This window comes from Uranotaenia lowii, chromosome 3 (assembly GCF_029784155.1).
Source record: "Uranotaenia lowii strain MFRU-FL chromosome 3, ASM2978415v1, whole genome shotgun sequence".
Classification (NCBI taxonomy): domain Eukaryota; kingdom Metazoa; phylum Arthropoda; class Insecta; order Diptera; family Culicidae; genus Uranotaenia; species Uranotaenia lowii.
In genome coordinates this window covers 367,383,442-367,398,088 of record NC_073693.1, presented here as the reverse complement: position 1 = coordinate 367,398,088, position 14,647 = coordinate 367,383,442, and the positions used below count along the sequence as shown (strand labels likewise).

The window sequence follows — 14,647 nt, the reverse complement described above, 5'->3', positions numbered from 1 at the left end:
TCTGAACTGCTTAATTTTTCATTTCCCAAACCGATTTGAAGATAATTGAAATAAACATAGGTTGAAATGAAACGTTAAAGAAATTACTTCCGAAATCAACCCAAACTAAAGATTTTAAGTCTAATTTAATCCATATGAAAACAGTATGGAACATTCTTAGCAACAGTCTATCCAATCTGTGCTTTTTAGAAAAATACTTTTAATCTGTGCTATTCCAGTCGCTCTGTTTTCGTTTCCCAAAGCCGAAACAATCCGAAAACATTCTTAGCAACAGCCTTTCTGATCTGTGCTTTTCAAGCCGCTCTGTATTTGTTTTCCAAAACCGGAACAATTAAAAAAAATCCTTAGCAACAGCCTTCCCCATCTACACACAAAATTTTCGAGGCCAAAAATTAGCAAAATTTTGCTCAAATTTGACCAGCTAAAAAGTTAGCAATGAAATAAGCAATTTTTTTTAACTAAAATTTTAGCAAAATAGTCGGAAAGTGTCCGTACTAAAGTTTTACTAATTTTTCAGCATATAAAATTATTTTTGCTTAAATTTTAGAAATTTTTTTTTAATAATTAAATTACTAGAAAATGAGTAAAATTCAAAATTTTATTACTCTTCATAAATGGGATTTCTTTCTTGGATGTAAAAATAAGAATTGATTTGCTTTTATCTTCTATTCTTTTTTTTTTTTTCGCTTACATTTTCCCGCGGGTCGTATCTCTTCGAAACTTTGTTGTCACGATCAATTGAAAATGTTGTCACCTGCATTAGTTTGGTGGCACGATGTTTTTAGTAATGGTCGTTCCTGAGAAGAAAAGACAGTTAGCCAAATGTAAACATACATGAAATAGCCATTACCTTACGTTTCATATCGGGAAGTTTTCCTCCATCATCGCGTTCTTGAGGCTTCCCCGATGTATCAGACATGTTCATCAACAAAATCTGAAAAACAAACAATTATCATAATTTTACATGTTGTAGTAAATTAATTTGATTTTTAAAAATCTCAAATTTAAATTTAAAAGCCCAAATTTAAATTATCTATATTCTAGATTTAACTAATTTACAAAATAAAAGATATTTCGTTGCATGCGTACTATCTTTATAAATTTGCAAGTGGCCTTCAGATGTAAAATTTCAATTGCAAAAAGTTTAACGAAATTTATATTTTCCCCGCATGTTACATGAAATTGTTTAACAATATTTTTTCGTATTCCAAAATTCAAAATATAAATCGAAATTGCAAGAAAAAAACCATAAACAAAATGTTAACTTCATAATATTATGTATTTGGGACGAAAGCCTCCTGTGGAGGTCAAATCCCTTATAAAAATAAAAATAATTTAAATTTATATTAATATCTACAACATATGTCAACAAAAATCTACTGTTAATTATAGCTCCATAGGTTCTATGATTGTCGCCATAATCTAAAAATTCAAAATTAGCATATACAATTTTTGATGATATTCTTTCTTTTTATCAGCCAATTCAAGATGTGTGTGTCACCCAATGCTGTGGTTTGCTATGCTATTCTTATTAATATTCTTTCTTTATTTCTTATATTTATACTAACTCAAACATTCATGAATGAAATGACACAAATAAATGAACAGCACACGAGTTCGGTTTTGTGTATAATTGAAGAAAGGAAAAGTTGCCAACAGGTGCTCTCCGCTTAGAGCAATGTGGAAGACTCTTATTTACATAAAAACACTTACCCAGAGAAATCCTTCCGGAAACATCCAGGACGTAATAGGATAACTTTCACTTTGAGGAGCTCCCAAATCTTCTCTTTTCAAATCCGGATCAAGCACTCCTTACTAGGATCGTTTTAATTCCATTGTGTCGATTCCTTTCTAAAAAAACAGCAAGAAGTAAAATTAAAGGATTTCTCAACAATCTCAAGAATTACATCAATTACCTCCCCAGGGATTTGTCCCATACACAGTCTTCCGAAAACGATGTGTTTGAACCGGGAATGCAGGAACTGCCATACAGAAATCCTCCTCGGCGCTGAAATCGTGGCACATAAAAAATCGCTGCAAAATCTGGGAATTGAGCCACTTGAAACTGCAGAGCAAGTGGAAACGGCGCATAGGCGAGCCAGATGATGAACAGTTTACCCCGGGTAGTGATCCAGTGAACTATTGCCAAACGTTTCCAGGACTTTCTTTTTTCGATCACTATCATTTTAATAACCGTAGGGAAACGGAACTCTTTGAACACGGAAAAAAACGAACGAATTTCCTCTTCTTCTTCTTCTTCGTTTTGGTCGCTATCACGTCAGTTTTGACGATAGCGGGGAATGGCACAGCAGTGTTGCTATATTGCCAGCGATAGCGTTTATAGTCATGGAGACTTAATATTAAGACTACATATTGGTATTTTCAGCTATTTCATTCTTTGTTGCTACTTTGGCAGCATGATTGGGAACCCTTTCTGGTTGTTTACATTTCGGTTTATATGGAGCTCTCGATTTCTCTCAGGAAACATACTACATTTTTTAGTAGATCCACGTCTTTTTTATCGTAAATCTGATAGATGTTACGAAAATTATCAAGTTTGTATTTTTGCCTTTTCAGAGTATACTTTACGCAGGAGAAAATTACATGATCGGAGTTATCTGCTACATTGCATGTTTCACAAGTGCCTTCTTCAGTGATTTTCATTTTGTTTAGCCAAAAGTTGGAATAATCATGACCGGATAGTAAACGATTTAGTGTTCGGACTTCTCTATTGTCGAGTGGTAGTTTGTGGTGCCAGGGTTTTTTAGGTATTGTGTTGCTGATCTGGAAGAACTTTCGTCCTTTTCCAAGTTCATGAGTGTAGTTCAAGTACCATTGTTGCGCCGCTTCTTCACTTAGTGACCCAAAGAGATTTATCGCATCATGTAATAATATTTTGTTGTTACAGATCGTTTGGTTGTTGATTCCTGCCTTGGCAAGTTGGTCTGCCATCTCGTTTCCATTTACACCAGTATGTCCGGGTATCCATTGGATTGTTGTTCCTGTTTTCGCAGTCAAGTCTAGGATCTGGTGAATTACCTCATCATGCTCACATTTGGCGATACTATTTTGTATCAGCTCACATCCTGATTTCGAGTCCGTCATGATAACAGCCCCCAATATATCGTTCGTGGAAATGTATTTTAACCCAACAAGTATGGCTTGCAGCTCCGCAGACATAATGCAGACGAAATGTCGCAGACGGAGGTTTATTTTTCTGTTTCGTGCTTCGTGATATATGCCAATACCGCACACCTCGCCATCACTAGAGGCGTCCGTATATATGATTTGTCGATTTTTGTATTTTCCATGTATCAATGATAAGGTAAGTTGTTTGAGTACTTTTGTTTCTGTATTCTTTTTGGGCCAAAATTCGTTGTTAAGAGTAGTGCATACCTGTACTGAGTCGTATCGTTGTCGACTTTTGATGAGCGAGGACATCTCGTTGAAAATGTGCTCGTTGTTTCGGTAGATCTTTTCTACTAGCGAGAGTCTGTTTTCATCAGTTCTGTTAAATTGTTGTAGTTGCTCCCAAATTGGGGTCTTCCCGTAACAATGTTTTGCCACTTGCCTTCCAATTACTTTAAGCCTTCTGAATTGTAGTGGAGGTTGTGCTGCCAACGCATGCAGAGTATTTATGGGGGTTGTTTTGGTACAGCCCGTAACTTTCCTAAGACAGGCGTTATTTATTTTATCTATTTTTGATAAGTTAGAGGCACTTGCGGATCCGTAGACACTCGCGCCGTATTCTATGAGTCCTCGAAATAGAGCGTTATGTGCCATTCCGAGTGTTTCCGGATGACTTCCATGTTTAACTCCGCTTATCACCTTGATCATACTGAGCCGCTCAGTTAGTTTTTGTTGAAGTTCTCTGATGTGAGGACCGAACCTTAAAGTTTTGTCTAGTAGCACACCAAGATAAGTATGCATTCTTACTGTTTCGATTTTATCTTGTTCGATAGAGATATTTAGACTTTTGTTACCGTTATTAAAGACCACTGCCTTGGTCTTTTGAGCATTTATAACAAAGTTTAGGGTCCTAGCCTTGTCTGCGAAAATATTAAGGAAACGTTGGCCTCGGTCATCGATTTCAACCATGTTTCTTCCTTCTATTATCACTGCAAAGTCGTCTGCATATTGGACGAGTGTTACTCCTTCTACTTTTATACTGTGAAGTGTGGCTGTGTAAATGTTAAACATGGTGGGCGATAGAACGTCCCCCTGTGGTAGTCCTTGGCTGACCTGTCGTATTATATTTTCGTTTCCGACTCTGAATTGAATGGGTCTGTTCGCTAAGAATGCAACCATCCAACTTGAAAATTCCGGGGGTATGCGGGCGGATAGCATTGTTTTTTCTAAAACCTCTATTTTGACTGCATTGAATGCATTGGACAAGTCTATGAACACAACTGCAGCAGTCTGCTTGTCATGTCTCACCTGAGTTATTTTGTTCGTGACAAACTCCAGACAACTAACCGTTGATCTGCGTTTACGAAAACCGAATGAGAGTTTAGGAATTACATGCAAGTTTTCTAAATGCTGTTGAAGCTTATCTAAGACAGCTGCATTTAGTATCTTGAGTCCACAATTTACAAGCGAGATAGGTCTGGTTCCCTCAACGGTTTCTGGATTCTTTCCGGGCTTTGGGATAGCAACAATTTTTATTGTCCTCAGTTCGTGGGGTATGGAGCCACTTCTCCATATCATATTCAGGTCCCTAATTAAGCTATGTTTGACCTCATGTTTAAGCAATTTAAAAAAGCTGTATTTAATTCCATCTGGGCCTGGCGAGGAATTGCCTCTTCCCGATAGAAAGGATTCCCAGAACTCTATTGTGATGACGTCATATGATGGTTTGTAGCATGGTATCAGATCGGAGAAATTCTCTTGGGGAAAGTGTTTGTTTAAAAAATGTTGTGCCATTGTTGGGTCATCATGCACTAAAATGTTTTCAATTTTTTTCTTTTTCCCTGTCAGTTGCCTTATTTTTCCCCATATCACTTTCGATGATGTACGGGGGTCAAAACTAGCTACAAACTCTTCGAACTTTTTCTTTGATGATTCAATTTTCTTTTTAATAAATACAGCTTCGGTCCTTTTCAGTTCTATTAATTCCTTCATGCCCCCGTTTCTGTTGAAGGCTATCCTTGCATCGCGTTTTGCCTGCCAAGCATGCTCAACCTCGTCACTCCACCAGAATTTGGGAGTATAACTGTTTCTTTGCCTAGCATTTTTTAGAATCCTTTTCGACGTTGTTTGTAGCTCTTGAAAAGTTGATACTGTTGTAAGATCGATTTTACTATAAGCTTCCTGTACTTTACATTCGTTAATGAAGGTTCTTGATGTCAGTGGGTTTGCTATGTCAATATTTGTTTCGATTGCTAGATGCCTACTTCCGAATCCGTAGTCTAGCACTTTCATTGATACGGTCTGGAAAATTGGCGGGGTGACTAGTACTAAATCGATCGTTGATGGCCTTTTTCCTAGCTCTGCTGGGACAAATGTCGGTTTGCTATCGTTCAATAGGATTATATTTTCCTCGTTAATCAAATCAAATAGTGCTTGCCCTTTACTATCCGAATGAATCGTATCCCAAGAATTGTGGTGAGAGTTAAAATCTCCTCCCACAATTACTTTTGAATAGTTTGAAAGTTTTTGGAATAGCAATTTTAGGCTTTTTTTCAAATCTTCATGGAATATATTGGGAGCTGCATATATGGAAACTACAACAATCTCGATCTTAATTATCTTTCTAGCGATAATCTGAATTTTTGGGAAAGTAGGTGTCTCCACCTCACATGTTTTTAGCGTTTTACTGATGATTAAACCGGCTCCACCGTACCCGTCATCTCTCGAATTCAGGTAGGTGAAAAACCCTGGCACATGATATTTTTGTTTACCTAACTCGTGTTTGGTCCAAGTTTCAGATATTAATGCAATATCGTATTGATTATTAATAAGCGTTCTGGATAGCTCTTCTCGGTTCTTCTCAAGGCTTTGTATATTAAGTTGAAATAATTTGAGGTAATTGTTCATTTTTACTTACGTTTATCGTTACATACTTAGGGTTGTCCAATATCTCCTGTCTCTTTTTGGCTCCATCGTAGGTTCCCAATCTGGTTTTTCCTGTATGCGTTTACGCTTTGCTGACTAGCACTGCTGGTTGTATTTTCGATCATTGCTGATTTCTCCACGTCTTTATTAAAATTCTGCATGATTTGTTGCTCGATGTTTAGCTTTCTTGTATTCTCTAGGTCCTGCGCCCAGCGTTCAAACTCGGTGACTTTGAATTTGTTAAAAAGCGCCACTCCATTCTGCTCTTCAGGCCCTTCCTTTTTCTTCTTCTTGTCTGCGTATACCTGAACCTGGTCGGCAATCACCACTTCCTGCAATTGTCTTTTGAATTTCTGCGGTTTGTACGGCTGGGGATTTATTGGCTTATATGCACCTTTTGTCATCTTCGAATAGCTTTCCGGAAGAGATGGAAATTCTTCAGCGTTATCCAAAATGTCGTACCGGTTTTGGGTCAGTGTGGGGTTCTGCTCTTTAGCCTCAAGGTATGTTAGCGTTGTTTTAGCCATTATTTGCTTGATGTTTTTTCTGACGAATCATTTCTGGACAGTTGGGGTCAGATGTTTTATGCGCGTTGTCGTTCCGACAGTAAAGACACTTTATCTTATTTTGGCAACTATCCTCATCTTCTTCATGTTGTTGTGAGCATTTGTCGCATCTCTTTTTGGAACGGCAATTCTGAGATCGATGGTTGTACCTCAGGCACTTCATACACAAAATGGGTTGGCTTACGAACGGTCTGACTGAGTTTATGCAGCAAAATAAGCGTACTACCTTTGGCAACTTATTGGCTTTGAAGACTATACTTATCCTGTGAGTCGGAATCTTATTATCTTCTCCTTCATATCGATGTAGTCGGTGGATTGCCAGGATGGGATATTCACTGCTGATGTTTTCGCTAATTTCGTTGATGTCCATTTCTACAGGGACACCCGTTACTACTCCAGATACCGACACGAAACTCCTGGGGATGTAGGCTTTGTAGTTGTTTGGTTTGAGCGTTTCGACTGATTGCAAATTGTTTGCCGTTCGGAAGTCTTTAAGAAAAACCAAGATCCTATTTCTACCTAAAGCCCGCATATTGTCAATACTGTTTTTGTAGTCCCTTTGTTGGCTGAGCAGTCTTCCTAAGGAAAGTTTGTTTATTTGAAGAACTCCTTTCTTGTCGTCATTCAGCTGTACGATAACTCTGAAGGGTGCCATGTCGTTCTGGTTGTACTCATATTTTGTGAAAACTTTTTCAGGCTGTCCTGAATTTTTGTCAGGAGGGTCCGCCATGTTTTAGGTTATGGGTCACAGTTTTCTTTCACACGTTTCAATTTGATTTCCGATTCTAATCGTTCCCGCATACTAAAAAACTATATCTCAAACAGTCTAAACTATACATTTACGACTTTAGAAATAGTAATTGTTTCTGTAAACGCAGCTGTTCTATCAAACGTTACTTCTGCAACGATAAAAACGATACATGGACGTTCATGTGAAAGCGTGATGGTATCTGGAATGGTGATAAAATGGTATGAACGATTTCCTCCAAATTTTCTTTAATCGTAAAAATGATCTCGTACCGTCACCCATACGGTTCTTTCCTTCTGTCAAACTTACGTAAAAAATGAATGAAACGCCGGTCAGAGATGCCAGATAGTTTGCACAAAAATCAATGCAAATTGAAGAAAATATCTTTCAATTTTTATCATTTCTTATACGACCCTAGAGGGCTTCAAAGACAATAATTGAGATTGGAAGCAAGATTATATTAAACGAGGTTTAGCTTAAGTTTTGCGCGATGCTTTTAAAACTATCTAAGTGACATTATGCAAGTTAATTATGTGCGAATCCATCTGGACATAATTACCATTAATAACTGATTCATATTTTCATAACTTGCTTGAGTTTCTACACATTTTCATCTTGAACATCTAAAAAAATTTACATTGAAATTACGCATCTCAATATCTGAACAAATATTGATTAAACATTGAATCTGGCACCACTGGAGCAAACGGCCCTTTCATTTGTTTTGCTGCCCCGTGAAATTTTGTTGGCAATCAATCACCGCGGAAATTCGATCCTTCGTGCTGAATCAGGTGCAATCAGCCCGCCGGGCCATTCAAATGTAAAAGAATGCCAAACCCCCAAACCATCTTTTTTAGTACCAGGTAAGTGAAAGTAAAAATCTTTAACGAAACAAATCTGATGATTCCGTTTTTTTATGTTGTAGGTTCCGGAACTCCCACGATTGTACTCCGAGCTATGGTTTAGCGCATATGATTGAATTTTCGGCCTTTTCGGATACATTATGCGTGGTGGAAATAGATTGCTCTTCAATTCGACGATTTCATCGATGTCGACGGAAAGCTCAATAATCCGGATGGCACCGGAAGGTTCTACAAGGCATGCTGCTAGCAGTTTTCTACAGAAAGAAGCAGAACAAAAAAGAAAAGCTGGGACGAGTGATAAGTAGGTAAAAATAAAATATTAATGAATTCAATAAAATGATGAAATTGCAAAGATTTTTTTATTCTTATCCGTAAAATTTCCAATATGCATTAATTTTTTTGCGTATGTGTGCGTGCTTTTTTCACGAACAGTTCCTAAAACGGTCTGCTTTTGGTTGGAATGAAGTAAAGTTAAATCGTTACAGAACTAATGACGTAAACGTTCAAGTGTAGGAGATTGTCAAAAATAACTATAACGATTAAAGTTCGATGATCTTAAAATGTTTTCCTCAATTGGTTTTTGGACCTTAACTGAACTACTAGTAGAACAGTTCTCCCATACAAGTGTTTTAACAGTTTTTAACGGTTACATAACCTAACGACATATTAAAAATACTGTCGATTCGGAATTGACGATTTAACCAATGTATTTTACAGTTTGAATAATTGTTTACTAAACATCTTTGCTACACTACATCGAATCGATTCACGATTATTACGGAGAACGTAAGGTTACAATCCTTGTTTATGCGGGTTGTTTTCTGCTGGTTTTCACTTGCACTTAAAAACGATTTATCCGGTGACTGTACGTCGGGGTCAATTAAAAACCGAAATTTTCTTAAAATGCGTTTTCCAATTTCTAAATGGCGTTCTGTGTAGACACGAGTAAATAAAACCACGTCCGATTCATTCGAGATCTACCTAACCAATGACGAATTTCCTCTGGATTGTAAACAAAACCAAAATCGATTGCGCTCAAAATTGTTTCTTTGTTTTGGTCAGCTGCACGCTGATCTGACATTTGCTGAAATAAAGCATAATACGACCGTGGTTTGAGTCCATGCTACAATTAATACTTAATTCAGCAGCAAATGGGTTGTTTTTACTCAATTTGAGCAAATTTCAAGACGAAACTAGAAAGTGCTAACTCATTAGTAAAAAAATTTTTTTGCTAACGGAAAGTAACAGCTCATTTTTGCTAAGTGTAGGCCCGAAAGTTTTGTGTGTATGCTTTTCCATGCAACTCTGTCTTTGTTTACTTGAACTGGAACATAAACAAACAATCGTAGCAGAAGCCTTAAGAATCTGCGCTCCCTGTACCAATCCGTCATTTTACCGGTGGTCGAATCAGAAACATTTTTTTCGTAGCAGCAGCCTTAAAAAAACTGCGCTTCCTCAGCCAGTTCGTCTTTTCACCGGTGACCAAATCATAAACAAACAATCGTAGTAGCATCCTAAAAAATCTGCGCTCCCTGAGTCCGACTTTTCACCGGTGGCCGAATCATAAACAAACAATCGTAGCAGCGGCCTAAAAAATCTGCGCTAGATACAATCCGTCTTTTCACCGATGGCAAATTCATGGACAAACAGTTTTTGTAGCAGCCTTGAAAATCTGCACTCCTTGTACTTATTTTAGCAATCACGCTATGTATCGTCGTGATTAAACGATTCTTACGAATCTCAATTCTAAGATTTATTCAGACACGTCTGTCAGTCACAACCCAAGCAACCAAAAGTCCCATAAAACAGGTACAAAAGCGCTTACTCAGCTCCATCATTGATATGAAGTACGTTCTATGCAGCTCAAAATTTAAGTTCTTATAGATACTTTCAAGTTTCAAAACAAGTCTTAATGATCTTCTATTCAGCTTCCAGGGGCCTTTTAATTCAGCTTCCAAAAAATCGTAAAATGAGCAAAAAAATTTTCTCTATCTCTCTCAATAAAGATGCAATTCTTCCGATCTGCAAAGCTTTCGTGGGCCTCTGTTGCCATCACTTTGGCGAACGATGCTGTCTCCTCCCCGGTGACTGCACAGCACTCGAGCCTATATTGGTTCCGCTCATATGTTGGTGCTGGGTTTCCAAACGCAATGTTTTAAATCGGATGGGCTCGCTGAACGGGGGAAGTGCTATTCTCATCATTATTTACTGCAATGTACAGAAAAACAAAAAATCGTTAATATGACGCAAAATAAAGCTAGCGACGGATTATAATAATTTAACATAATATTTATAAGACTTACTTTATCATACGATGGGTGATTCCTAGCAGAAGCCTTCTTTGCATCTTGGAACAAACGGCAGTCTCCGAGTCGTCCGTCCGTGCCGTTATGATGGAGTAACAATTTTCTACCGTTGAGGCATTCTTTCGAGGCAACAGATTTATAACCTCCCGTATGGCTGCTCCTACAGATCATTTGCTGGGAGTTAGGGAAAATCATTTTCCGGAAGCCCCCGATCCGATTCCTTTGAAACAGGCTGTGGATTATTCTGCACAATCGAATGGAACTGTATTCATTCAGACATAGATGTCGGAGGGAACCTGCTCTCTGCGGAAAAAATAGTAATTTAGGGGATATTTATTCATACGCACTTTTTGCAATCCAACAGATACTTACGCCTTCTTTTATCAGCTAATCCTCATCATGCATTGTAAATCAATTGTAACCATTCTAAAACTACGGACTACAAAGCTGAAATCTTGAATTCACTTCACAGCTGAAAAAAAAAAATTCGCTTGCAAAAATGGCGGTTTTCATACTTCCCGCGGTTGAAATTTAACCATTTTTCAACTTGTAAATTAGAACTCCTAAAATGGTTAAAATTGAACCGTACGTCATGATTGAAAAACAACAATTATGGCAGTTTTATTGGAAATCGCAGAAAATGGTTCAACAAAAGTCATTAATGTTTGAAAAAAAATGAGCGTGTGTTGCCAAAATTTAAAGCATTGTCATAGAAATTTTATCTATATCATTTTTCTTCAGTGTTGCCGAATTCAACTTTAATTTTATTCCATTTATATAAAAACTTTATTTATCATCTGAAAAACCTCGATCTTATCCCTACACTAAAATTAGCTAAACTTGATTGAAAGTTTGAATTACTGCGCTTTACTTTTCTATTTATTTTTTTATTTCCAGTTCTTGAGCTGTTTTCTATGGTTAAATAAGCATCCTTCTTAGGGTGCCCATTGTACCCTTATCTCCCCTTCTTGAGAGAAAAAGCTAGAGCCAGATAAATTCCTACAACAAAAGCACGATAGTGACGTTTCATGTAACAGATGAGTGGTGCCTTTGCAGCTTGCGCGTTTTGATATTTTTCCTTGTTTAAAAAAAAAAAACATGTAACAAAACATTTTTTTTAACTGCAAATTTAATGTCATTTGATTCCACGGATTCTAAAGATCACAGCAGTTTCATTTTCATTCTTGGATCTCAATGAATAAAACAGATATTGCATGGTAAATGTGATGTAGATGGCGGGTGGCGATAAAAATTTATAAGAGTTTTTGGCTTAAAAAGTACTGCGTTTGCACGATTTTCTTGAATTTATGTACTATTGAAAGTTCAAAGTTAATGACACAATCGAACAGTTAAAAACTCGAAGCATATCCAGCATGGACGAAGTAGAGGCAAATTTTCAAAAAAAAAATGTTACCACTACATTGCAATACTAAAACTAATCCCATCTTTCCATCGGCGGAGGAGCAAAACTAAGATCGATCTAATGAACTAATAATTGAACCCTCCTTTGTGTATGTTGAATTTAAAACACTTAGCGAGTTCGGCTGCCGTACTGCATTTTGAGTATCTACGAATAAAGACAAGGAAAAAGTTCAAATTGGAGTTCGGCCGTGGAATTTAGGTTTGAGTATGCCAGTCCGAGCTTAGCTTATGCGATTGCCCAGTCGAACTTAAAGTTGAGGGCTGCAACCTGGAACTGAAGTGCTGTTTTGAACCAAAACTACTTAATTTTACGTTTAACAAAAGGAGCGTGTACAACGTTGAGAGAAAAACAACGAAACGTTTCTGCCGATGGATAGAAAAGTAGAAGAAGATTCTTGGTCGCAAGAATCCGAAATTCGTACGAAATTTTTGGAACCGAAATATCGATATTTTGTGAACTCTACACGATGTCAAACGAGTTGTAAATATGTGAATATAACGTGAAATATCAAACGAAAGAACAAAATCAAAGCAACCTAAGAAAAAATAAGATGAAATACATAATCGATGTTTACCACAAAAATGAACAATTAAAATTTCACCTTTTTGACTTTTTAAAAATAAGAATAGCAACTAATGTTTTTTTCACTTTTATTATAATTTTAATTCGAATAACACAACTAAACGGTTTGAAGTTGTTTGTTTGAGTGTTATAAGTTATGGTCCCTCAAAGTTGAAGAAATAATTTGAGAAATTCTCAATTCATTTCAATACGATTTTGCAAATTTCTTACAAACCTTGTTATTTAGGTGGGTAATTTTATGATTACTCATACCTTTGCCTTTTTTCCTAGTTTCCCTAGTAGCTAGAATAGTGTCCGCGGGTGATAATTCACAATAAAAAATTATTCATGACACTTTAATAGATGATATTTGGCTGACACAGCTGCAAGGCGTCATGTAGTAAAGTGATAAGTATCATAAAAATCCGCCATATTTACCTATCATAAATTCACCTTAAATGGTCTATCATCGTTAGGAGGCCAAGTATCTTCATTCCTGCCTGGCCTACTGCTGTGCGTGCGTGAGCAAACACATTTACCCCAAGCTGTCCTTTTTCACACCTTATGCAGAGGCTTCTACGTAGGAAGGTAGTAGCAGGCCATGGCTGTTAGGATCTTGGGTGAAAAATTACAAGCGAAAAAAAGCAACATTACTAAATCATCGCCCCCAACAACGAGAGCCAGCCGTCTGGCCGTCACCGTTTTGCCCCAGTGGGGAACAGTTGATGGGACGCTCGGTGTGTTCTCACTTTGCGGAGACCCTCCGGCAGACACGAGGTGGACAATAACACAGAACCCAACTCCCGCAGGAATACATACACCGTCAGAACATGAGTCATTTACTTCGTCCGAGGAGACAACCAACAACGATAGCCTGCTGCATTCGGTCATCTAGTTACATCAAGTTCAACCGCGCCGTCGTCGACCGGGACTTACTTAGTCGATGTCCGACTATCGATAATTACCATTTGTCGGCTGCCTAATCGAAAACTGTCGAGTGTCCAAGTCGGGGCCCAAGGCAGGGCGCTCACCACCAGCTGGGGCCCTTGATTGCTATCCGATGGTCATGCATCGATGCTACCGAATTACTCTATTCGATTTCGATCTGGGCGGTTTTACCGGTTTTACCAACAAACAACACAAGATCCTCCACCCAGGAGGATTCAAACAGTAGGCGTTGGGACGCTCACAACACGATATGTCATCGATTCATCCATTTACCATGGCTTGCTATAATCATACACATACCTACTACGGTAGGATAGGTAACGGACTAACAAGGTGGGGTTGCGTCGTACAGTACACATTATTCCGTTCATCTGAATTGTCCCCAGGAAGCAACAATTTACCCTTTTTGTCGTTTTGTTACTAATTAGCAAACTTTCGCGCAGCATCCGCCATTTACATTATCATCTGTCGTCGTCGTCGTCGTCCTCGGTGAAACAGTTTCCTAATTGTTTGCGTAATGTGTGTCTGGAAAAGTTTTCCTCCCCCGGATCCTCCGGGTCGATTGAAGGTGGAGTGAGGCGTTTGAAACCTGGAAACAGTCGGTGTTCTGCTGCCAATTCTATTCAGATAGGTACCGAAAACTTTTTCAGCTTCATAGAGAAGCGTCATCATTATTATTATCTCGGCAACCCATCTGCAGTAAGTTGGGTCGATTCTAATTGTTTTAATAAGACACAGATACCTTCAATTGAATATTACTAGACGAATATTTAGAAAAATAAACGTAGGTTAGGGTCAAAGTAAGAAATTTGGATCTTCGACATCTTTGTAAATCTATCAATAATAGCAAAATCAAGGTTAGGTTAAGACCCGTCCATTTATGAGTAAAACATGAATTTATATAAACCACCACTTAAAGGGTCCAAAGTCAGCCAACTCTCCATAAATAATTTTTTTTTTTAAAGTCGAATATTTAAAAATAAATGACCCACCCTTCACGATTTAAACTTCTTGAAGAGTGTTTTCTTGGTGTAAATGTTTGTCCTCATGCCGCAAAACAAAGGTTTTGGTTTTCTGGTGTAGTTACAGCATCCATTTCTTGTCGCAGCGTTGTTCCTAGGCGTTAAGATGTTCTGCTTACGCACCGATGGATTGTAAGTATTCAATGGCAAGACAAG

General features: G+C 37.8%; 1 protein-coding gene and 1 long non-coding RNA gene across 2 annotated transcripts; both read right to left on the bottom strand.

Moving 5' to 3' along the window:
- Positions 1-849: 849 nt before the first annotated feature.
- LOC129751760 (uncharacterized) lies at positions 850-2,227 on the bottom strand. Its single transcript, XR_008738789.1, has 3 exons — positions 1,917-2,227; positions 1,714-1,851; positions 850-934 (listed from the first exon to the last, which is right to left on the bottom strand). It is a non-coding gene; the product is annotated as an uncharacterized LOC129751760 (long non-coding RNA).
- A 227-nt stretch (positions 2,228-2,454) lies between these two features.
- LOC129754064 (uncharacterized) lies at positions 2,455-3,180 on the bottom strand. The gene is made up of 2 exons (XM_055749927.1): positions 2,605-3,180; positions 2,455-2,529 (listed from the first exon to the last, which is right to left on the bottom strand). The coding sequence occupies exons 1-2, from the start codon at positions 3,178-3,180 to the stop codon at positions 2,455-2,457; spliced, it is 651 nt and encodes a 216-aa protein (XP_055605902.1).
- Positions 3,181-14,647: the final 11,467 nt, after the last annotated feature.

Coding starts and splice junctions, on each gene's coding strand:
- LOC129754064 (XM_055749927.1), bottom strand. CDS start 3,180: ATGTCTGCGGAGCTGCAAGCCATACTTGTTGGGTTAAAATACATTTCC. Junction 2,530..2,604: donor TAGCAGATAACTCCGATCAT/GTAATTTTCTCC, acceptor AACATCTATCAG/ATTTACGATAAAAAAGACGT.